At 43.8% G+C, this 22,406-nt stretch overlaps 2 protein-coding genes across 17 annotated transcripts in view; one reads left to right on the forward strand and one right to left on the reverse strand.

Annotated features, from left to right (window-relative positions):
- Positions 1-12,246, forward strand: part of LOC100550107 (ALG9 alpha-1,2-mannosyltransferase) — a 28,480-nt gene extending 16,234 nt beyond the window's left edge. For both annotated transcript variants that reach the window (XM_085209528.1, XM_085209527.1), the window contains 5 exons: positions 691-820; positions 1,532-1,679; positions 1,998-2,127; positions 7,010-7,140; positions 11,995-12,246. In XM_085209528.1, the coding sequence (XP_085065654.1) occupies positions 691-820; positions 1,532-1,679; positions 1,998-2,127; positions 7,010-7,140; positions 11,995-12,118 (663 nt within the window). In that variant the 3' untranslated portion in view covers positions 12,119-12,246. The remainder of the gene's footprint in view (positions 1-690; positions 821-1,531; positions 1,680-1,997; positions 2,128-7,009; positions 7,141-11,994) is intronic.
- A 1,025-nt stretch (positions 12,247-13,271) lies between these two features.
- Positions 13,272-22,406, reverse strand: part of LOC104914378 (von Willebrand factor A domain-containing protein 5A-like) — a 38,723-nt gene continuing 29,588 nt past the window's right edge. For 10 of the 15 annotated variants that reach the window (XM_085209514.1, XM_085209512.1, XM_085209513.1 and 7 more), the window contains 2 exons: positions 22,088-22,208; positions 13,277-15,177 (listed from right to left, as the gene is read on the reverse strand). In XM_085209514.1, the coding sequence (XP_085065640.1) occupies positions 14,729-15,177; positions 22,088-22,208 (570 nt within the window). In that variant the 3' untranslated portion in view covers positions 13,277-14,728. Of the gene's footprint in view, positions 15,178-19,912; positions 21,931-22,087; positions 22,209-22,406 lie in introns of those variants that run through there. The other 5 variants (XM_085209525.1, XM_085209524.1, XM_085209522.1 and 2 more) reach the window with 4 other exon arrangements.

The following is a 22,406-nucleotide window of genomic DNA, read 5'->3' on the forward strand; positions in this document are numbered from 1 at the left end:
AGTAGAGGATGCTTTACAGCTTGACTAGAGGCCTTCCTAAGGGGAACAGCTGAAAAATTTATAAATACCTGTATGGGGCTGCTGAATCATGGCCTGAACCTTTGATTGATCACCTGAGGCGAGCAATGAGTCAGCCACGGGAGCACAGGTGAAGGCAATTCAGCTGTGCTGCAGGAAGGGGTGGAGCCTGGCTCCACCTCTCCTAGACCCATTTAAGAGCTGACTGCCAGTGGGGAAGGATCTCTCTCTGGAGATCCGCTCCATCAGGAGTTCATCTCATGAGCCCAGGACTGGGTGAGTGACTTTCTCTTATTTCTCCAATATAAATTGTATTAGCCAAGCTCCTGGATATATATCTATACCACCTGTATATCCATTGATTAGACACCACCTGTATATCCATTGATTAGACACCACCTGTATATCCATTGATTAGACACCACCTGTATATCCATTGATTAGACACCATCTGTATATCCATTGATTAAACAATACCCTAGATTCATAGTTAAGAAACTTGACTGAACCATGTAAGTTTCTGTGTATTTGTGTGCTAGAATGAAAAATGCTGACACAGACCAAAGATCTAGTTGGAGATGTAGGCAATGCTTAAAGGTCCATTTGAAAAACCATTTTGATAAAATTGCTCAAACTCTGAAATATTTATGTGCTCTTTTTTCCTTTCCTCAGAAGTGTTACCACTTCATATTCCAGCGCTATCGCCTGGAGCACTACACGGTCTCCTCCAACTGGTTGGCACTGAGCACTGTCTTTCTCTTTGGCCTTTTGTCACTGTCACGCTCTGTTGCCTTATTCAGAGGTTAGTATTTTACCATTGTTCTGGGCTTTCCTGGGTATTGGTGTTGGCAAGTCACAAGGCCAGCCAAAGTTATGCTGGTCTAACTAGGCGAGCACAGTAAGGATAAAGAAATCTGAAAGCTTGCATCTTATTCCAGGGAGAGGAATGGTGTCCTCATTCATGTGTGTACATGCACGTATGTGGTGTGTATTATATGTGTATCACTAGAATTGAATCAGTTAAAAACTTTCTGACCTTCAGCCAGTACAACTATAATGATGTACAGTGTGCACCCAGACTGGTATTTAGATAGGGACTTGAAACTTGCAAACATACAATCTGACTTGAAATAACATTTTCCCATGAAGAACTTGTCATTAAGTTCATTTGTCCTTAATGGAGATGCTTTAAAGACTGTACCCAAGTGCTTTCCTGAATCACAGCTGTGTAGTATGTTTCCACCTCATTGAAGTTAGGTAGCATCAGTACTTTTTGCTTGATACTAGCCACTGACAGAACAGGAGAATGTGAGGAAACTTTTATAGTATCAGCACTCCTTATAGGATAGGGAACATTGGAATCCAGCTACTTCTTAGTAGAGACAAATTATTATATTCAGTAGGTAACTAGTTTAAAAATATAACTGAACGTTTACTTGTAGTGTTTTTAAAAAAAGTCATGCAGATATTGTCTATTTCTTTAGCTTTATTTACAAAATTCTGCCTCCCATAGGCTACCATGGGCCTCTGGACCTGTACCCAGAATTTCACAGGATTTCTACGGACCCAAGTATTCACACTGTGCCGGAGGGGAGGCCAGTTAATGTCTGCGTGGGGAAGGAATGGCACAGATTCCCAAGTAGCTTTCTTCTGCCAGACAAGTGAGATGTGTAACATGAAAGTTATGATTTGGTCTTGCTCCGTAAGGAGGGTCATTTCATGCAAGAAGTATTTTGGGAGTAACCTTCAAAATCTTGTATCTCTGTTGACAACAGCATGTAAACAAAAGATTTACAAGTTTGGTGTCAGCAGACTGTTGGTCACAACTTAGTGACAGTTTTGTAGTGTGAGTGCTCATCTAGAAGAGCTGTCTGTCCTTGGGAGTGAAATTCCCTTTGTTATGCTTCTGTTTGATTCTGTACAAAATGTGACTGCCTCCTGCAGTTTCCTGCTGGGATTTCTGACACTGTTCTCTGCAGTTGGCAGCTCCAGTTCATCCTGTCAGAATTCAGGGGCCAGTTACCCAAACCATTTGCCAAGGGACCGATGGCCACGCGGATCATTCCCACAGACATGAATGACCAAAACAAGGAAGAGCCATCTCGATATGTGAGGATTACATTCTTGTTTTACATTCCTCACCTTACTGTGCCATTCGTATTAATGCAGTGCCTAGAATGTGGTTGGGTTTCCTCATTTTGTGTTCTATGGACAGTACAGTTACAAACCAAAAATGGGCTCTCTGCAGCACTTGGATATTTCCTGATTCATGTGAGTCTGGTTTCTGTTTGCACTTCATCTTCTTATTATCCATTTAAAGAGGTTGGAAAAAAGAAAAAAGGAAAAGGTAATTCCTAGTTACTGCAGTTTTCAGTTCACTACAATGTTACTGTGATCACAGGAAAATGAAGTGACTTAGTTTGAAATTCTCAACAGAAGATATTTGTCACGGAACAGAGATTGGAATTTTTTTGTACTTTCTTTTAAAATATGAATATATTTGACATATTTGCAACAGAGGAAGAGGATCTTAATTTGGAAATCAGTGAAACAATTGTCAGTGATTTCTGTGGGAAGCTGTTAATGTACGCTGGTATTACTGATTTGTTTTCATATTACCCAAACAAAAATAGTTCATGCTTACAAATATTTTTAATTTTTTGTTTGCTAATTTCTTTAAAATTATTTAGCAGATTAAATCTTAGAAGTGCACTGAATATTCTTTGTGATACAGATATTTAGTCATCTTTTCTTTCCTCAAGAGTGAATGATAGGACTGCCCCTATATACCTACTCTTTTCTTCCTTCCCCTCTCAGTACCGCAGAGGATGGATTTGATATTTGGAGAGGGAGGTGATTGCCCCCCTCTACTCAGCTCTTGTGAGACCCCATCTGCAGTACTGCATGTGGGCCTGGAGCCCCCAGCACAAGAAAGATGTGGAACTCTTTGACCTGGTCCAGAGGAGGGCCACTAAGATGATCAGAGGGCTGGAGCACCTCTCCTATGAGGAAAGGTTGAGGGAACAGGGCTTGTTTAGCTTGGAGAAGAGAAGGCTGCAGGGAGACCTCACTGTGGCCTTCCAATATTTGAAAGGAGCGGATAAGCAGGAGGGGGAACGGCTGTTTGTGAGGGTGGATGGTGACAGGACAAGGGGAATGGTTTAAAACTGAGACGGGAGGTTAAGGTTGGATATCAGGAGGAAGTTTTTCACCCAGAGGGTGGTGAGGCTCTGGAACAGGTTGCCCAAGGAGGCTGTGGATGCCCCATCCCTGCAGGCATTCAAGGCTGAATGTGGCTCTGGGCAGCCTGGGCTGCTGGTTGGTGGCCTGCACACAGCAGAGGGTTGGAACTGAATGAGCACTGAGGTCCTTTGCAACCCAGGCCATGCTGTGATTCTGTGATATTCTGTCAGTACATTAGGAACACTCCTGTAATGGATCAGGTCTCTCCTTTATGTGAGCAGTGTGTCCTTGTTGAAGACAGTGGACGTGCACTTCTTTTTGGGGCTCATTACTCTAGCCAGTTAGACATTTCATGAGCACTTGTGATCCCCTCAAAGGAGTGGATGGAAGGCAGCACTGTAATATAGGATTTCTACACACGTAGGTAGAAGTCTTGCTGAGTGAAAGCTCTTATTTTGGGATTAGTTAGATAGGTACTGGAAATGGAAGGAGGCAAATTCCCACCTGAGAAAAGTTCTCTGCTACACTGCGTTTAATTTAGGAAATCTTCAACTGTGACATATTTATAGTGCAGACAGCTGCTGGCACATACCCTGTTACTAATGGAATAAGAAACACTTTTGTTTTGTGGTTGTTTCGTAATAACATCCTTTACTATTTCTCAAGCAAGCAAAAGGATCTGGAGCATGTTTAGAAATTAGCTGCTTCATGTGAATTTTAAAGTGGATTTTAAAACTTTTGCTTCTGAGCTGTTAATACCGGGAGAAACAGGATCTTTCCTCAAGGATTGTAGGCATACCCAGATTTAAAAAAAAAAAAAAAAAAAAGTCAATAGGAACTGCAAAGGACTATCCTAGCAAATATATCTAAATAGCATGTGTATGGCGCTTTAAAAGGGAGGAAAACAAAAACCACAACACTTCAGAAGAATGGTCTGAGTAATGGGCAACTTAAAGCCAATTAATGTCTGCAGAAGTGCGACTGATTTCAGTGTTTCACCTGTGAGCATCTATTACTGCTCTGCTTGAAAATTGAAGAGTAAAATCTTCAGTCTTCTCCCCTGTTGTTTGGAATGTGACCAAACCTAGCTCTCCATCACTTAGTTCCATCAAATAAAAAGGCTGGGAGGAGAAAAAGGAAAGAAGAACTGAAGGCAGTAGGATGTAATTAGAAGTTCATTTCTCACTCAGTTCTCTGAGACTGATTTTCTGCAAAGAAACACTTCAAGATCTGTACACCACTAAAATCCTGTGTAAATCCTCAAATAAATGTGTAGTTGTGCTGGCCCTTTGACCAGGATGAATGTTATTGCTTCAGTGTGACTTGTAAGAGAACACTGTGTTCTACATGAAATGGTAGAAGTGGAAGTCTCTCTATGTGGCAGATAATTCATAAGCATTGGAGGTGCAGCATTTGGAGTAAAAGAAGTGAGATCAGCCTTAGTGCTCAAAGCAGTTACTTTTGTTTCTCCAGGAGATTCTGTATAACTTAGATGAAATATACATATTATATATGTATATATTGGTTAGTGGTTTGGTGTCCTCTCCCAGGGCCTGGAACGTTCTTTTGATGCAGTGCAAGAAATGGATTCAGCGTACTCATTAGCTAGCTGGGTTTCCCATGGTGTCGTTTCATTTACCGTTCAGTTGTGATGCCATAGAGCCTACTTATAAATCTACTTATATTTTGGGCAGTCAGAAAATCAGTCTTTCTTCTCTCCCTTGCATTTCACAGGGATGAAACATCAGTGTGGCTAATGAGGCAGTTAGTGTGCAGTTGTTTATGGACCAGGAATTACAAACTGTCTTCTGTTCCATTTAATCTGAGTAAAGATTCTGCTTGGGTCATTTTCTGTATCTAAACGTATGAATTCTAGTTCTGTGATGTTTCCCAGATGAAAATATCCTGATCATGGAGGATGCAACCTCTAGTTACCAGGTTGTTCTGTATTCCATTGGTGGCTTTTTTCAGAAATTTCAAAACACCACTAGATTTTAATGTACAATGCGCAGTGACATACCAGAATGGGAACTGTTAGACCCTTTGGTATGTGGGAGCACAGACATGTTGCAAGGAGGGGGGTAGCAGGCCAGGAAAACCAGAAGAAGCATCCAAGAGTTCTGGGCATTCTCAGCTGACAAAAGAAACACTAAAGATGGGACATGCAGGATGGGCAGATTAGGGGGGGCGTGACTGCCTCTGAGGTCACTACTGTGAGCTTTTGCCAGAAAGATCAATCTGTGTGCCAAATGTGAGAATGAGTGACCCATGGTTTGCAAAACCTAGTGCCAGCACAATATGCAAGTACAGAGGCAATAAGTGCTAGGAGTTTCTTTGCTCCAGTGGCTGAGTCATGATGCCAGCAGAAGCTCAGCCTTGCTGCTGTACCTGTGAGAGGGTCCATTCACTGGTGCATTGCAATGGCACAGCCACCCTGATGCAATGCAGATATGGCCTCAGGCTCTAGAGTTCTCAATTCATTTCTGAAAATGACTTATGGTGTCACTTAGAGACAATTAGATGTTTAAGAGGAGGATATGAGCCTTTACTTGTATGTACCTGTCTTATTCTCTAGATCTTTTGTGCTTATTGCAGTGGTTTCTGTACAATGCAACCTTGTGTTGAGCCGCCTTGTACAAAACTTATCCTACATCTCATGCTTATTGTTAAAAGGGAGTTTGTCCTGATAGGAGCTCAAATCTTCTCTGTATCAGATAGCTGATATTTGTCTCAGCAGCTTGCATGTATGTCTGCAGGGGAACCTGGAAGAAGTGAGGAAAACGGGCAGGAGGAGGGAGCTGTTGCCTAAAACGGACAGTGCTGTGTATGAATAAACAATCCCTGCTCATAGCCAAGAGCACTCTTCCCCCACTGGAAGGAAAGAGATTGCACAGTGTGAGGAGACTGAGGACACTGCCCACAGCTCATTTGATGGGGAGATCACGCACACACAAATCATTTGCTACCTTGAATACATTTTCATAATTTAACCAAGTGTTCCAGAACATTTTGATCAGGGCAAAGCAGTTAATTGTGTCATAGGCAGCTGACAAAAGCATGACTGCACTGATAGCAAGTGCATGTGATCTGAAAGGTGCAATGTGGTGTCTATCTACCGCAACAGAGATGGTGAGGGTCACCAGTGCTTCAGACCACGTCATTCCTGCACAAACCCAGCATGATTTGCACTAGATAGCATGCTTGCTGTTCTGCGACTGCTTGCTTTCCATGACTTGGTCAGTACCTTGGGACTTGCAGAGTTAACTTGTTATGGAGTTTGTGTAAACGTTTATTGGGTTTGTTTTCCTTGTTCGTGGTGTAAAACAAGTAGGAATGAGTAAAAAATGAGACAAAAAAATAAATATTCAGTTTAGACACCAGGAAACCTTTCCAGCAATAAAGATAATGTCTTTTGTCTGAGGAGCTCATTGAGTCAACATTATGAGAAGTCTTTAAGAGTTTGTTAGACAGCCTCAAGTCAAACACCAGCAGAATTGCTTGTACTGCCTCACATTCCCCCTCTGTGACTTGCTGGTTCCTCAGCAATGTATCTAGCAGTGGTACTTCCTCATACAGACAGCCCAGGCTTCTCCTCCTTTGGTAGCAGTAGTGAGAGCTTTTATTCCTCAATAAAAGTTTTACTTGAAGACACTAAGAATCTTTTACCATAAAGTATTTCTCATGTTGCTAGAAATTTTAAACCCATTCTCATAGGTGTGTAACAGCTTGTATGGATAAAGATTCCTGTATGAATGCATGCAATCAGGAGCCTACAGGAAATAAACAGCAAGAGTCTTTCTTTTTACAGATCGACATTTCTAAATGCCACTATCTAGTGGACTTGGATACAGCAGCTGAAACCCCAAGGGAGCCAAGATACTCCTCCAACAAAGAGGAGTGGGTAACCATTGCCTACAAGCCATTCCTAGATGCTTCCAGGTATGTTTTATTGTTTGAAATTAGTGAGAGACTGACAGATCTGCGAACTAATTTTGTGCAATAATCTGCTTACAACAGCTGTATGCAGGAAAGAAAGATACACTGGCAAATGCCAGCTTGAAATGCAGTTTCCTGGAAAGGCAGCTTGCTGGCTACAGTAGAACCTTTGTCAAACTTGTATGTGCAGTGTTAATACCTAGGTTGCTTTAGAGGGTGAAGCAAGCCAGGAAGAAGGGACAAACGAGGATTATTTTTAAAAGGAGTCCTTCCTTTGTGCTTCTTGCTGATGTAATCTTTCTTAAAGAAGTAAGGTGTACATCATCTTTTCCCAGCAGACTTTTGAATCTGCAGTCTTGTTTCAGCCAAATTCGATTGCTAGATGTAAATCAGTCTCAGAGTGAACTCCTAGATGTTTTATGAAAGCTGGCAGATGAAGAGAGGAGGCAGCCACAGTGAATGCAAGTGACCAAGATGACACCTTTATTAGACATTGGAGAGCTGCTGTAGCAGAGCTCTGTCAGAACCAGCTCTTCATTAGTCCTGCTGCTCACTGAATAACTTTGTATATCTGATGAGGAATTCTTTTGAGAAGCAGGTGTTGAAATCACCATCCTCCACGCTAACTGTGGAATCCAGTTTGTGAGACTGGGAATATTTCTGTATGGGGCTGCTGAATCACGGCCTGAACCATCGATTGATCACCTGAGGCAAGCAATGAGTCAGCAGTGGGAGCACAGGTGAAGGCAATTCAGCTGTGCTGCAGGAAGGGGTGGAGCCTGGCTGCACCTCTCCTAGACCCATTTAAGAGCTGACTGACAGTGGGTTATATTAGCCAAGCTTCTGGATGTGTGTGTGTATATGTATATATACATATATATATATATATATACACCATCTGTATATCCATTGATTATACAATTTCTAATACATTCCTACAAAGACAGAAACTCTCAGCTCTTTGGGGATGGGTTTTTAGCCATTTAAAGCTTTGGCTATGCAGCTGTCATATCAGGGCAGACAGCACAGGGTTCAGTGCCCTCTGGTATTCTATGAGAGACATTATTACTTCCTCTTAATAGATCTCTCTAAGGAGTAGGGCTGGTGAAAACAGTTAGACAGTGAGAAATAGTGATGATATGCTTTTTCCAGGGGTTACTCTCGTGTTCCTGGCTTGCTGACACGAATTAGTTTCCTTGATGTGGCTTTTTGTTTGCCTAAAGACTTGCTGCTGTGTTAGGGCAGGAGAATGAGGTGGCCGATGACTCTCACTAATGAGGCAACAGAAGCATCTGCACAAGAGTATTGCAGAGGATTCCTTTTGTAGCTCTTCACCCCCAAATGTCTGAAGCTCTGTGCATTTCTGCTTTAAAGATACAATCTGGTGCTTTTGCAGTGCTGCCTAGGATCAGCACAAGGAGTTACATTGGAGAGAAGTGCATAGCTTGGTACTGAAGCAAGTCTTTGTCATTTTTCCCTGCTGTAATGCTGTTTCCATGAGTTGTTCTATGAAATTTTTCTTCTTTTTCTCTTTTTTTTTTTTTTTTTTTTTTAAATTTTCTTATCAGGGAAAATGTATAAAATTAAAATTAAGTAATTGCCCTATTTACAGCCAAACACCAGCACACTGCCAAGCATAAATGTCTGTCTGGCTGCTCAGGATTGTGGCTGAATCCACAAGTAGAGGGGAGTGCTCAGCTTGGCACTTCTGGGTATCAAGAAGCTGAGTGCTTCTTGATAGTAACTTATTTTTAAGCAAAGCAGCAGAAACTTGTACGATCATTTTGATTTGAGTAACAGGTTGGGTTCTTGTAGAATCTCATTGTGGGGCGTAGCTTGTTGCAAGGAGTCTCAGATGCTCATACTGCAGAGCATTCTGACTGAGAAAGCAATGAGATGAAAGGGCAGAAAGCATGTTAGGTGCTGGAAATTTATAAGCTGGAAGGATCCCAAAGCCAGTGGGTCTGTGGGGAGAGATCTTCCCCAAGTGTGACGTGAAGGTTTGAGGGAAGGGACAGTGGGAGTGCATCAGGAGCTTCATGCAGTGAACCAGGCTGTGTGTGTCTCTGAAAGTGTACCTCCCCCTGCCATCTCTGGAATGATGCAGTTTTTAAAGCTGGCACCTGCTTTCCTGCAGTGAGTGGGAAGTGCCCCTTGCTACCTAGGAAGTAAGTGTAAAAGCACTGTGAAAATGCAGCTTTTTTTTTATGAAAGGGAGGAGGGAATAGAAGAGTGTTACTTCAAGCTGAGCTGTGAGGGAAGCAGCCAGTGGAGATTTCAGGTCTGCAGCTCAATGGCTGCAGAGCAAGGAACATTTAGAAATAAAACAAAAATCCCTGAAGATCTTGTTCTCTGAGAATAAATGTGCTCCTGCTGAACTGGAGGCTTCTGGAACTTGCTGTCTCACATTGATGTCAGCAAGTGTAAATCTCAGCTGGCTCTGATAAATGATGCTGTTAATTGAATTAGAGAGCACTACAAGCTGCAATTATGCTCCTCAGGAAGCTGCTTTGTCCAGATCCATTTAATTCTATATTGGCTGAGCACTCCAATCCTGGCACAGGAGAGGGGGAATAGCTGACAACTCCCTGCAGAGGAGCCCATTTTCCAGCTCTTTAGGCTGAGCTGCCTGCTCACTCCAAACACTTGTGCTTTCATGCATAGATTTTCCATCACAAAAAAAAAAATACTTAGTGTAAGATTAATGATTCAGTAACCTCATGCTAGAATATCATTACCTGGGTTTGATAGGTGACCTTCTCATTCCCCTCAGTGATGCTTTCCTTATTTCATGAAATGGTTTCTATGCTTTTATTTTACAAGTAGCTAGGTCACTCATCTGGGGCATAGAGATTCTCAGAGAGCTTTGGTCATGAGCTTCTGTTGCACACCCATGTCCTGAAAGTGTGAGGTCTGACTCGTGTGGCATAGATTGAGCTTCTTACCACCTGTTCTTTCTGGCATTCCCTTCTCTTCTTCCTCATCAAGCTTCATTCTAAATTGTTTGGAGTGAGAAGTTCAGGTTGCAAGATGCAGCTAGGAAGAACCCCCCCACCCTCATATGTTTCCAACTGCTTCCATTCCATGTCAATCTTTGCATTTGGGAGTAGTGACATGAATATCTTCACTTTATCCTTGCTTCCACTGGCGTTAGTAGAACAGGGCTGTTGAGGCCATCAGGTAATCTGCAGAAGTCTGCTCAGCACTAAGTAGCACTATGGTCCCAGTTCTGCTGGGCCTACTGTCTGCAGTGCACCTCTGTCCCAACTGGAAACTGCTCTGGGTGATGCAGCTCTTGTTTCTCTAGAAACAAATAACCTGACCCTGCCATCTTTGAAGCACTCCAAGACCTGAGCAGAATTTGCCTGTTGCCTGGCTCTGACCTGGAGCCAGTCTTTCTGCAGCAGTGTTCCGTGTAGCTTGGAGTGATTGTGGACTTCATCTTGCAACACGTTGCTTATGAGCAGTGTGCTGATTAAGGCTACACACTCATGATCTCCTGGGGCCAAATTTAGAAGCAAATGCAAATAGAACATTATATATGTTAACTGTCATCTTTGCATTTATGTCATCTGTCATCTTCACCTCTTCCATGTGCTATCTATCTGATGAAGTGAGATGGTGGGAGGTAAAGATTTGTCTGACTTCAGAATTGTCTCATGGCTTCTTGAGCTGCGGAAGCATCATCAACTGTGAACTTCTTACTAGAAGCAAGGCCTCCAGGACTCTGCTCCTTTCTTACCAGCCGCAGAGAGCACTACCTTGCCTTTGTCCTGCTGGAGTCTTTGTTTTATTGAGGAAGTTGTTGCTTAGCAAGCAAAAGACTGAGCTTATCGATGTGGTGTGATAACATTTGCCATGCCATTTTCAGGGATTCATATTTTTATATTTCAGTTTCAGGCCCCTCACTACAAAAAAGACGATGGGGCCTTGGAATGTGCCCAGCCCTTATGAGGAGCACCTGAGGGAGCTGGGATTGTTTAGTCTGGAGAAGAGGAGGTTCAGAGGAGACATCATTGCACTCTTAACTACCTGAAGGGAGGTTGTGATGAGGAGGGGTTTGGCCTCTTCTCCCAGGTAACAAACAGGACCTGAGGAAATGGCTGCAGGTTGTACCAGAGGAGGTTTAGGTTAGACATGAGAAAAAACTTTTTCTTTCAGAGAGTGGTCAGGCACTGGAATGGCTGCCCAGGGAGGTGGTGGAGTTGCCATCCCTGGCAGTGTTCAAGAGGTGTCTGGATGAGGAGCTGCGAGATCTGGTTTAGTGCTTGTGGTAGCAGTGGTGATGGGAGGATGGTCGGATTGGATGATTTTGTAGGTCCTTTCCAACCTTGTGATTCTATGAGTCTATGAAAAGAGCAAAACTCCAAAATTCCTGTGCTCATCGAAGTTTGTCTGCCCTTCAGGCAATTGTGGAAGAGTAGATGAACAGAAAGATTGGATAGAGAAGAGGCAATGCCAGGAGTTAAACACAGCCTTCCTATCTTTCACCTTCAGGATGTGCCTTGATGAGTGGGAGGCAGTATGATTCTGAAGGCCCACAGGGCTGTACTGTCTGCTCTTTGGACCCTGATGTCGTGGAGCTAAGCTGCTTTTGATAAATACCTAACTCTAACATCCCACAGGAATGGTTAGCAGGCAAGCTGATGCCCTCAAGTTCGTGATGCTGGCACAAACCAGCTTTGATCCCATGGACAAGAAGAAAAAGGGACTGGACTTTGTGTGCTTGTTCCATTGGCATTCCTTGCATCACTGACTCACCAGCAAGATCTTTTGCAAACCTTCTTTTGTGTTGCTTTGAACATATTAGCTAATTAATACTTTAAGAATGATTTATCTTTCCCTTTCTGGTTTCAGGTCTTCAAAGCTGCTGCGTGCATTCTACATCCCTGTCCTCTCAGAAGGGTACATACAGTATGCAAACTATACTATTCTGAAATCCCGAAAATTGAAACAAACCAAGAGAAAAATGGGAGGCTAGCAACTGGGCTGTTACACCTGGGTAACAAAACCAACTGACACTCTGGGACAGCTGCCTAAGCCTTCTTCAGTTTCCTTTCTGAAAGATTGTGCTTGTAAGATCCACTAATAAAGATTTTCATGAAGTGATTTTACTCTACAAGCTTCCTGCTGTAAGGGTACATCATCTGCTTTCAGTTCTCAGAGCCAGGTGTCTGCTCTGTCTGCACAGAACCTATTGGTTTAGGACCAGCTGGAACATCCAGCACCACCTACAAACATATTATCTATACTGCTCCCTACTTATTATACCAGAAAAGAGAAAAATGGAAAATAAAAAGAAATTATAATATCAGGTTCTGTTCCAGGTTGTAGTCTGGCATGTGGAAAATCCAGCTTTACTCCCATCTCTCTTATCTTTATCTGTTTAAATGGTGTTCACTTTCTTCTAGGGATATTTTTTTTGGACAACAGGTCTTACAGTTGCTTTTTTGTTGTTCTTGCTTTTCCTTTTTAAACCATAAGGAAGGGGAAAAGAGGAAAACACTTGAAAGACAATTAACTGTGAAATGCACTGAATCTTGAATGAAGCACTGTACACCATGGAGAAACAGCTTGAAGGTGCTCAGTACAGAAGATGCCTTCAAGGAAAAACTTGCACTTTTGGGAAAAAAGAAGGCTACCACAAACTTAGGAATTGAGCCTATTATCTGTTTTCAGTGGGAGTGGGTTGCTTTTGTTGTATTTCACACTATGAAACACAAAGGATTTGCTCATTATTAATAATTTTTTAAGGGTATCTGTAAAATGCTTTCAGTTCTGAATACAGCATCTTAAATTTCTGGGTAAAGACAGAGATTAACAAAGGTTAATTTTTTTTTTTTAATCTGTTTTCTGAATCTACCGGGTAGTGTATTTATTCTATTGTTCTAATATGCTCCAGGGAATGCTGTATTTAATTTTGTCTTCATTTTAAAAGCATGCAGTATTGCAGGCTTAATGGAATTGTTTTTACCTGTATTCTTGGAACTATACAGGAACAGGATGGCAGGAGATTGGAGCAGAGAGGAAGTTTCCTTTGCAGCATCCTTGGCAGGCTGGTGGCCACCTGCAACCTTCAGGGATGGGGACAGCAGTTTGCAAATGGAGAGGTTTACTGCAAAGAATAAACTTGTTCTGTTAGGCTGACCTGTCTCTGGAACCTGTGGCTGTAAGAACTTATCCATAAGTGGGGTCACAGCCAACAGGTGGAACCTCTGCTTTCAGTCCCATTCCTCCCTTCCAGGCTCGCTTAACTGCCTCCTTTCACTTAGCCTTCCTGTCTTCAGTCTAGCAGAATTGACTGACAAATACATTATTTCTGTTGGTCCAAAGCAAATAGTTGTTCTCGTACAGAGACTGATGCAGAAGCATGGCTGTGTGGGCCTTATCCAGCAAGGGCAGCTCTGAGCTGGGAGCTGCTGAGAGGAAGACCTGCAGTCTTCTGCCACTCTTTTGGCAGGGAAATGGGTAATCTAATTTGTGTGAGAGTGGATAACAAGGCAGAACTGATAGCTGTAGGATTTTTTTTCTTTTTTTAGCATCATAAAAATGCCCTGGGTTTCTGGTCACAGCGTTTATCTCCATAGTATTTGGGCAGGGAGGTATTTTCTTCTAAATGCAGGCAAAGAAGAGTTTACAAGGTGCTTGCCTACAGACACGGAGCTGATAAAACTGCATCTTTACCCACCCCTGTTTACTCCTGGTATCATGTGAACTTCTTGTGAGTTTGCGGCCTATTCTCTAGAATCTCTGGGGATGCTTCTGTTCATGAGCAGAGCCCTTGTGCAGCTCAGACCTCCAGTGTCACATTCCAGAATTTGTTAAGACATTTCCTTGTCATGTTTGGTTAGCCCAGTGTCATCGCCTCTGTGCCAGATCCACCCCCCAAGGAGGAGAATGAGCTGGCTTTTTCCAGTCAATATTTCTTCTTTCACACAAGCTGTTCAAATACTGTCACTGTCTTGTTTTGATATTTGTTTCTCCTGTCTTGCTGGAGTCTTGCCCCAAAGCCTCCCACGTTGGCAGCTCTTGTTTGTTAGCAATGACTGATAGAAGGCAACGTAGTGGGAGCCTTCCAAGGATTGCCAGATCGTGTTTTCATTTTCTGTTGCATATGGAACATTTTTCAGTCGTTTGTTTGAAGAAAGAAGAGAGTTCGGGAAGAGGAAGTCATAGGATCATTTATTTATTCAGTCCTGTGGTGAAGTCTTAGTTCTGCTACAGTTTTTGAGAAAAATCCCATTGTCACTAGTGGAGTTTGTGTACGCTGTTATCAGGACGAGGGCATCCTAGGCCTGTTTTGGCCATTCTCACCTCTCCAATTTCCTGTCTGTTTTTCTGTGCTCTATCCCTGTGTCTTTGGTCTGCAGTCAAAGAACCATAGAACGGCTGAGGTTGGAGCCCACCCAGTGCCACCCCCGGCCATGGGCAGGGCTGCCCCCCACCAGCTCAGGCTGCCCAGGGCCCCATCCCACCTGGCCTCGAGTGCCTGCAGGGATGGGGCACCACAGCTCTCTGGGCAGCAGTGCCGTTCTTCACCAGCTCATTGCATGTGCTGGGGGTGAGTTCTGGCTACATTTTTTTCATGTCATCAGGTCTTTGGCTTGTGCACTGTTACCATGCTAGGCTGGTCTCTGCTGGTGACAATCCCATGAGGATTATCCCAGGACATGACAGTAAGAAGAGCACACTCAGCTGTAGTACAGATAAAGAGAAAAAATACTTGTGCAGCACATCCTGTGTATGAGATGGCCCCACTGTCCCAGGGGAAGTTGGACATGGCTTTGGGAAGAGTGGTGGAGATGGAGCCCAGATCACAGAAGGCAAGGTTAAGGAGGAAGAAGTACATGGGAGTGTGCATATGATGATCACAGACTACAGCTGTGATGACGAAGCCATTGCCCAGGAGGGCAGCCAGGTAGATGCCCAGGGAGAGCCAGAAGTGCAGGAGCTGCAGCTGCCGTGTGTCTGTGAATGCCAGGAGAAGGAACTTAGTGGTGGAGCTGCTGTTAGACATCTGCTCTGTCTGGGCACAGGGACCTGTCCAGGGAGAAAAGGCCATAACAAATTAGGAGATGCTTCTCTGATCACAGAAGACCCCCAATGTACCTTGTCTTTCAGAGAATATTGTGTCTCTCTCTTGATTAAGCTCTGGTTGGCACTAAGGTGATCACAGAGAACAGGAGCACTGCAGGAGTCTGTTCAGCCTACAGCAGTAGGTAAATAGGAACATGCAGTGACCTCAGAACATATCCACTCATAATACCCTCATGATATCAAAAGTCTTTCCAGCATTGTCCCTACCAATTCACCCAACTACAGGACAGCACCGTAAGGTTGGATTTCATTTATTTTAATTTAATTGCCTCACCACACCAGAGAAATGTTAAGGCAGAAAGCACTGGCATTGCTTTTGCACTCCAAGTGAAATCTTTTGGGTCCCAGTAGGCAAAGGGACTACCCTTACTGCAGAATGAAGAGAGCCACTCTGTCCATCAGCCATGGTCTCAGCTGTGCTGACACCTCTTTGAGAAGGATGATGATTACTCTTGTGTGTTTCCTTGAGAAGAACCTGCATACTGCTGAAAGCAGATAAATCCAAGGTTCCAAATGCAGAGGAACAAAACCCTCACCCAGCCTCATTTTAGCTGAGGAAGGTCTCAGTGCTCCTCTCCTAGGAGGAGACAGAGAGGACTCACTGTAAATTCCCATATAGAGCCATCTGTGGCTTTAGCACCAAGGTGACTCCTCCATGGGGCTAAGAGAGAACAGAGATACTACAAGAGAGGTGAGCCCTTCTGGAGGGCAACCTGCATCTCAACAAGAATCCCAGGGGAAGACAAGGGAATGTCTTGGAGACAGGGTGTCCTGAAGGAATGAACAGGTCCTTGTGAGCACCAGAGTGCAGTGCCAGAGATCCCTTCAGATCACTTCAGAAGAACCTTGATGGCATCAAGAAGGTGATGCTAGTGCAATCTGTAGGTCAAAGTGGAGGGGGAGGAAACAGGAAATTTTTGCAGTTCATCACCAACAATATTGATCTGTCATTGCAATGCTCTAGGAATCACATTCTCCTGTAGATTGATATTCCATACCCACGACACCTGCCTCCTCTCCACAGCAGGAATTTGAAGTCACAGACTTCAGAAAATGCCTTCCCCTTCAAGTATCTCATGCCTTCATCTTCTTCTTTAAATATACCCTCATAAATGCAATTCTCTACAACACCTTCTAATCTAAGTTAGAGGAAGAGGGAAAGACATCCTGACAGATGATAACAGTCCCTGGATGTGCCAGCTTTGCCCTTTGATAATCGCATATACATCGTCCTTCAACCCAACACTCACTGTGCTAGGATCCAAAGGTTCATCCTGTTCAGAGCTGTTCTCTATTGTTGCACTCTTTAAACCTCTCCCATTCCTCCTCTCTCCACACCACCTGCAGGCTGTGGCTCTGCCCTGCTGTGTGCCACATAGGAGCTGCTCCTGGGATTCCATGGTAAATAACAGAGATAGGGAGTAGCAGTGAGCTGTACAAATACAAAAACTCCTGGTGACACTTCATGTGCCAGACCTGATCCAAGGTGTCTGCACGCTGTAATGTAATAATTCTTGGAATATGGGCAACATCTGGGAACATCCTCTTGGAGCCTGTTGGGAAATCCTTTTGGCTAAGTGAAATGAAAGCAGATCCTGGTCATAGAATTATTTAGGTTGGAAAATGCCTCCAAGACCATCAACTCCAACAGTTAACACTGCAAAGTGCACCACTATACCAAGTCCCCCTAGGTACTACACTGCACATCTTGTAAATACATCCAGGAGTGGTGATACAGCTACTTCCCTGGGCAGCCTGTTCAGATCATTGATAAAGATATAAAAGAACCAGCCTCACTACTGAACTCCCTTCACCACAACTACCTGGGCCTGAGATGCAGACAGATTTTTACCCAGCAAAGCATATGCCTATATGAGCAGTTTATGCAGGAGAATGTGGGAGCTTCTCCAGGAGAAGTTTTACTAAAATATAGGTAGACAACATCCACAGCCTTTCCCACTAAACAGAGTGGCTTTCATAGCAGGAAATAAGGCTAGACAAGCAGGATCTACCTGTCATAAATCCATGCTGCCTGAGCCTGTCCACCTGCTTGTTCTATATGTGCTGTGTGATGGCACATGAGACGACCTAGGCCATAACCTTCCCCAGCACTGAAATCAGAATGACAGCCTTGTAGTTCCCTGCATATTTCTTCCAGCCCTGCTTGTAGATAAGCATCTTCTTAGCTGACCTCTAGTCAACTGGGACCTCCCCAGATAACCAGGATGGCTGACAAATGAGAGAAAATGTTTTGATGAGCACATTAGCCACCTTCTTTGGTACTCTTGGGTGGATCCCATCTGGTTTCATAAACCTGTGTGCATCTAAGAGTTCTTGCAAGTCGCTATCCATTTCTTCTTAGAATATAATGGCTGTTCCTGCTTCTCATCCCTATCTTCTAGCTCAGGATGCTGGATATCCAGAGAACAACTGGTATTTCTACTAAGGACTGAGGCAAAGAAGGCATAAAGTATCTCATCCTTCATCACTGTATTTACCCCCACAGCCAATAAAGAATAGAGGTTCTTCTTAGTCCTTCTTTAGTTGCTGATGTAATTACAGAAACATTTTTGTGGTCTTAAATGGCGGTAGCCAGATAAAGCTCCAGCTAGGTTTTGTCCCTTTTCATTTTAGATGTACTGAGGGACATGATTTAGTGAGAAATATTGATGATACGTGGATGGTTGGACTGGATGATCTTAGAGATCCAAGATTCCAATCTCAAGATCTCAAGATTCCAATCTTGGTGATACTATGATTCTATGATTTTCTCGCTGCATAGACTCACGATCTCTTTGTAGTCCTCCTGAGTGGCTTGCCCCTTCTTCCAAAGACCATGAACTCTCTGTCTCTTCCTCAGTTTTAGCTTTCTGCTCAGCTAGGCTGGTCTTCTTCCCTGCCAGCTCATCTTTTGGCACGTGGGGATGGCCTGTTTCTGAACCTTAGTATTTCCTTCTTGAAGAGTGTCCAGCCTTCCTGAAGACCTTTGACCATCAGGAAAATACCCAAAGGACTCTGTCAACCAGTCTCCTAAACAGGCTGAAGTTTGCCCTCCAGGAATCCAATGAGGCAGTTCTGCTAACTTCCCTCTTCGTTTTTCCAAGGATCAAAAACTATTAGTTTGTGACTGCCATGCTCAAAACAGCCTTCAACCTTCACATCACCCACAAGTCCTTCTCTGTGCACAAGCAAAAGTTCCAACAACATGTCTCCCCAGGTTGGCTCACTCACCAGCTGTGTCAGAAAGTTATCTTCCACACATTTCAGAAACCTCCTAGACTGTTTTCTCCCTGCTGTTTTCTATTTCCACCAGATACCTGGTCAGTTGAAGCTTCCCATGAGAACAAGGGCTAGTGACTGTGAGACAGCTACTTATACAGTGCTGCACCTGTCTCTTCATCCTGGTTGGGTGGTCTATAACAGACTCCCACATGACATCTACCTTGCTGGCCATCCTGGTTCTACTCATAAATACTCAACCCTATCGTCACCGTCATTAGGCTACAGGCAATCAAAAACTCCCTTACATGGTTACCTTGTTGACTCTCCTTGCTAGCCTGTCCTTTCCAAAATATTTATAGCCATCCACTGCAGCACTCCTGTCATGAAAGTAATTCCACCATGTTTCTGTGACGACAACTAGATCATAGTTTTCCCTGGCTCAATGGCTTCCAGCTCCTCCCATTTGTTGCTCACACTGCATGCATCTATGTAGATGCACTTCATCTGGGTTAATGATCTCCCTTCAAGAAAATGATGAGAAGCTCTAATTCCTTCTCTTCTCCAGACTGAACAATCCCAGTTCCCTCAGGCACTTCCCATAAGACTTGAGCTGCAGACCCTTCACAGCTCCACTGCCCTTCTCTGCAACTCCGTCCCGTTGGCCTCAGCCCAGCGATCGGCCTGTCCAGGTCCCTCTGTAGGGCTGCCTGCCCTCAGGCAGATCCACGCTTCCCCCCAGCGTGGTGCTGTCTGCAAACTTGCTGGGGTGTACTCAGTTCTGACATCCAGGTCAGAGCAGAACAGATATTAAGCAGATCCCTGGGGAACACCACTGGTGACCAGTTACCAGCTGGATGCAACTCCATTCACCACCACTCTCTGGGCCCAGCCCTCCAGCCAGTTCTTTATCCAGCACTGTGGGCACCTTTCCAGGCCATGGGCTGCAGCTTCTCCAGGAGAATACTGTACAAAGTATAGCAGTTTCTCAACACCTAGGACTTAGATGATACTGAAGCTGTTACTTTCATTACCCTACATGTGTCTGACACCTTCACTTGTGGTGCATTTTTGTTAAAATTGATGAAGGAACACCAAGGGAACAAGAAATTCATCTTGGGCTACCTCAGATGCTCTGGAGTACCAAAGAAATAAAGCTCCACAAGATAAATTTTCCTCAAAGTCAGACTTGGAAATCAAACTGAATAGAGAATAACATCCGAGCAGTATCACCCATGTGAGTTAAAAATGTTATTTAAATAGAAGCATTTTAGGGTAACTGATACATTGCCATGGTGTGATACAAAACAGGGTACACCAGATACATCCTGGAGCAGCTGCTGGAGACAAAGTGGACTTCTAAAAGTTAGAAGAACTCAGAAGTTCCCAGGCAATGTTATTATCACAATATACTCTTAAGTTATCCACCAGTTCCTTTTTGAATAATACAGACAAGTAAGCAGTTAAGGCATTTTTATTTTTTTTTATCTGAGCTCAAAGATCTGTTTACCATGAAGGGATTCATACCATAAAAATGACCAACCAAGGATATCAGAAATCATAGAATTATATGATCATAAAAAGTTTTGGGTTGGAAGAGATCTCAATGACATCTAATTCCAACGCCCCACAATGCATGGGGACACCTTCCACCAGACCAGATTGCCCAAAGCCTCATCCAATCTAGCCTTGAGCAATTACAGGGAGAGGACAACTGCAGCTTCTCTAGATAAGCCATTCCTGTGCTAAGCTGTACTGAGGGACAAAGGAATGAAGCAGAGCTGGCAATTCTTTAAGGAGAGTATTCTTAGAGCACCAGAGCTCTCCATCCCCAAGCGTGTGAACTGAAACAGGGGAGGCAGGAAACCAGCATGGCTGAAGGACATTCTGGTCCAACTGTGGGATAAGAAGGAAATGCACTGTGGGATCAGGGGTGGGTGGCGTGGGAAGAATATAAGGATGCAACCTAGATGTGCAGATCAGGAAACCAGGGAGCACATGGAACTGAACTTGGGAAGGGATGTGAAAAATAACAAGAGATTCTACAGGTACATTGGTCAGAAGGGAAAGGCCATGGAGTGCCCCTCGCTCTGGTACATGAGAAGGGAGAAATGGCAACAGTGGACACAAGGAAGGCTAAGGTATTTGAGGTCTTCATCTCAGCATTCAGAGGCAGCCAAGATTCCTACATCTCTCAAGTTCCTGGACCTCTACAGGAGGACTGGGGGAGCAAAATCCCTCCCACTGTAAGAGAAGAGCAATTTTAAGACTGCCTGATCAGCACCAGCTTTGTTTCAGAAGAAAACAGGGAGTAAAACAAAGTGATATTCTGTAGTCACATTTACTTGTGTCAGTTTGCATTAGCAAACAATACCGAGAAATGGTAATGGGGAACGTAGCAATTGGAGAGATCAATGCAATGGGAAAGGGGTTACAAAGGGGTGCAGTGACAAAAGGGCTGGCACAAGAGAGAGGTGCTACAAGGGAAGGGAAAAAGATTGCTCACCTGTACCTGAAGAATCTAGGTTTGCAAATGAAAGCTTCACTGAGGAATATCCAAGAAGAGATAGCAGTCAGCAGTTGGTCACAGTCAGCCCTTAAATGAGGTCTAAGAGAGGTGCAGCCAGGCTCCACCCCTTCCTGTCACATAGGTAAATTGCTTTCACCTGTGCTCCCAGGGCTGACTGGGACTTTTGCCCAAGTGCTCAATCAGTGGTTGAGGCTGTGACTCAGTAGTTACCATACAGGGAGTTATCGCAGGTCAGTTTTCATTCCCATGAAGCTGTCTGCATATGGATGTTTTGCTCTGGACATTTTGTGGCAGCTTACTAGTTACGAAAACTTTTTACTTGGCCCTATGTTTAAGGAATGCATCTTTTTACTATTTATTTCCTAGTTTTGGGATAGTGCTGTGTGGACTGTGCTGATCCTTGGCTCATACTGTAAACTGAGGATCTCTACATAGCTTCATAATGGCCAGGGCTGGCATGGCATAGAGTGTGCAGATTCACATATTCTGCATAAATTTTTCCTTAGGTTTACACAGAACATACACGTTTCAGTTCCCTCACTCCCACAGCAGCATGATGAAGAGAATAGAAAGATCAAAAGCAAAAGAACTCATGTTGAGATAAAGACAGTTTAGTAAGTGAGGAAAGAGGAAAAAAAACCCCATGAATTATGTATAGGTAATAACTTCTGATGTAAAGATAATCACCATCTTCCACAAGTAATCATCCAGTTAATTTCTAAGCAGCTTTTACCTTAAAAGACAACATCCCCTGACCCCATCCCTAACTTCTCCAAGTTCTTCCCCTCCTCTCCTCCCTCCCCCCCCCTTCTGTTCATCAGCTGTCCTGGCTGTATCCCTTGCCCACCCCCTGTAGCATGGGGAAGTTCAGATCCTGAAGATGATGGGCTCTACAAAACAGCCTAGGAGGGAATTCGCTGCTTCCAGACATTCATCCAGATGGAACTCTGTAAGCAGAATGAAAATGGTGAGAGGGTACACTACTCAGAAAGAGAAGATAGTGTGTATTGACTGTCCTATAGACTGCCACACAGGAGCAGGGGAAAGAGGAACATGGAAATTGGTTGTGCATTTTCTGGGAAAGGCCCATAGTATGAATCTTACCAGTTCTGTCCCACAGCCACCTACGAGCTTTGGCCTCCAGAAGTTCTGACCAGGATACTCTCCATTTATACTGGTGCAACCACACTAAGGCCAAAACTGTGGCCAAAACTGGCTTCACATCCTATTGGTGGGGAGGAGAGAGGGAAGAGATTGAACAATTAGTGGGAAGAAAGATAAATAAACCTTTGGACAAAGCTTCGTCTGAAAAAAAGACTTCCACACACACAAATTTATTTAGGCTTCTAAAACCATCAAAGCCAGGAAGTTTTCAGATCATAGAATCATACACTCATAGTCTCATAGATTTAGACATGGATTT

Source organism: Meleagris gallopavo, chromosome 26, assembly GCF_905368555.1.
Source record: "Meleagris gallopavo chromosome 26, MGAL_WU_HG_1.1, whole genome shotgun sequence".
NCBI lineage: Eukaryota > Metazoa > Chordata > Aves > Galliformes > Phasianidae > Meleagris > Meleagris gallopavo.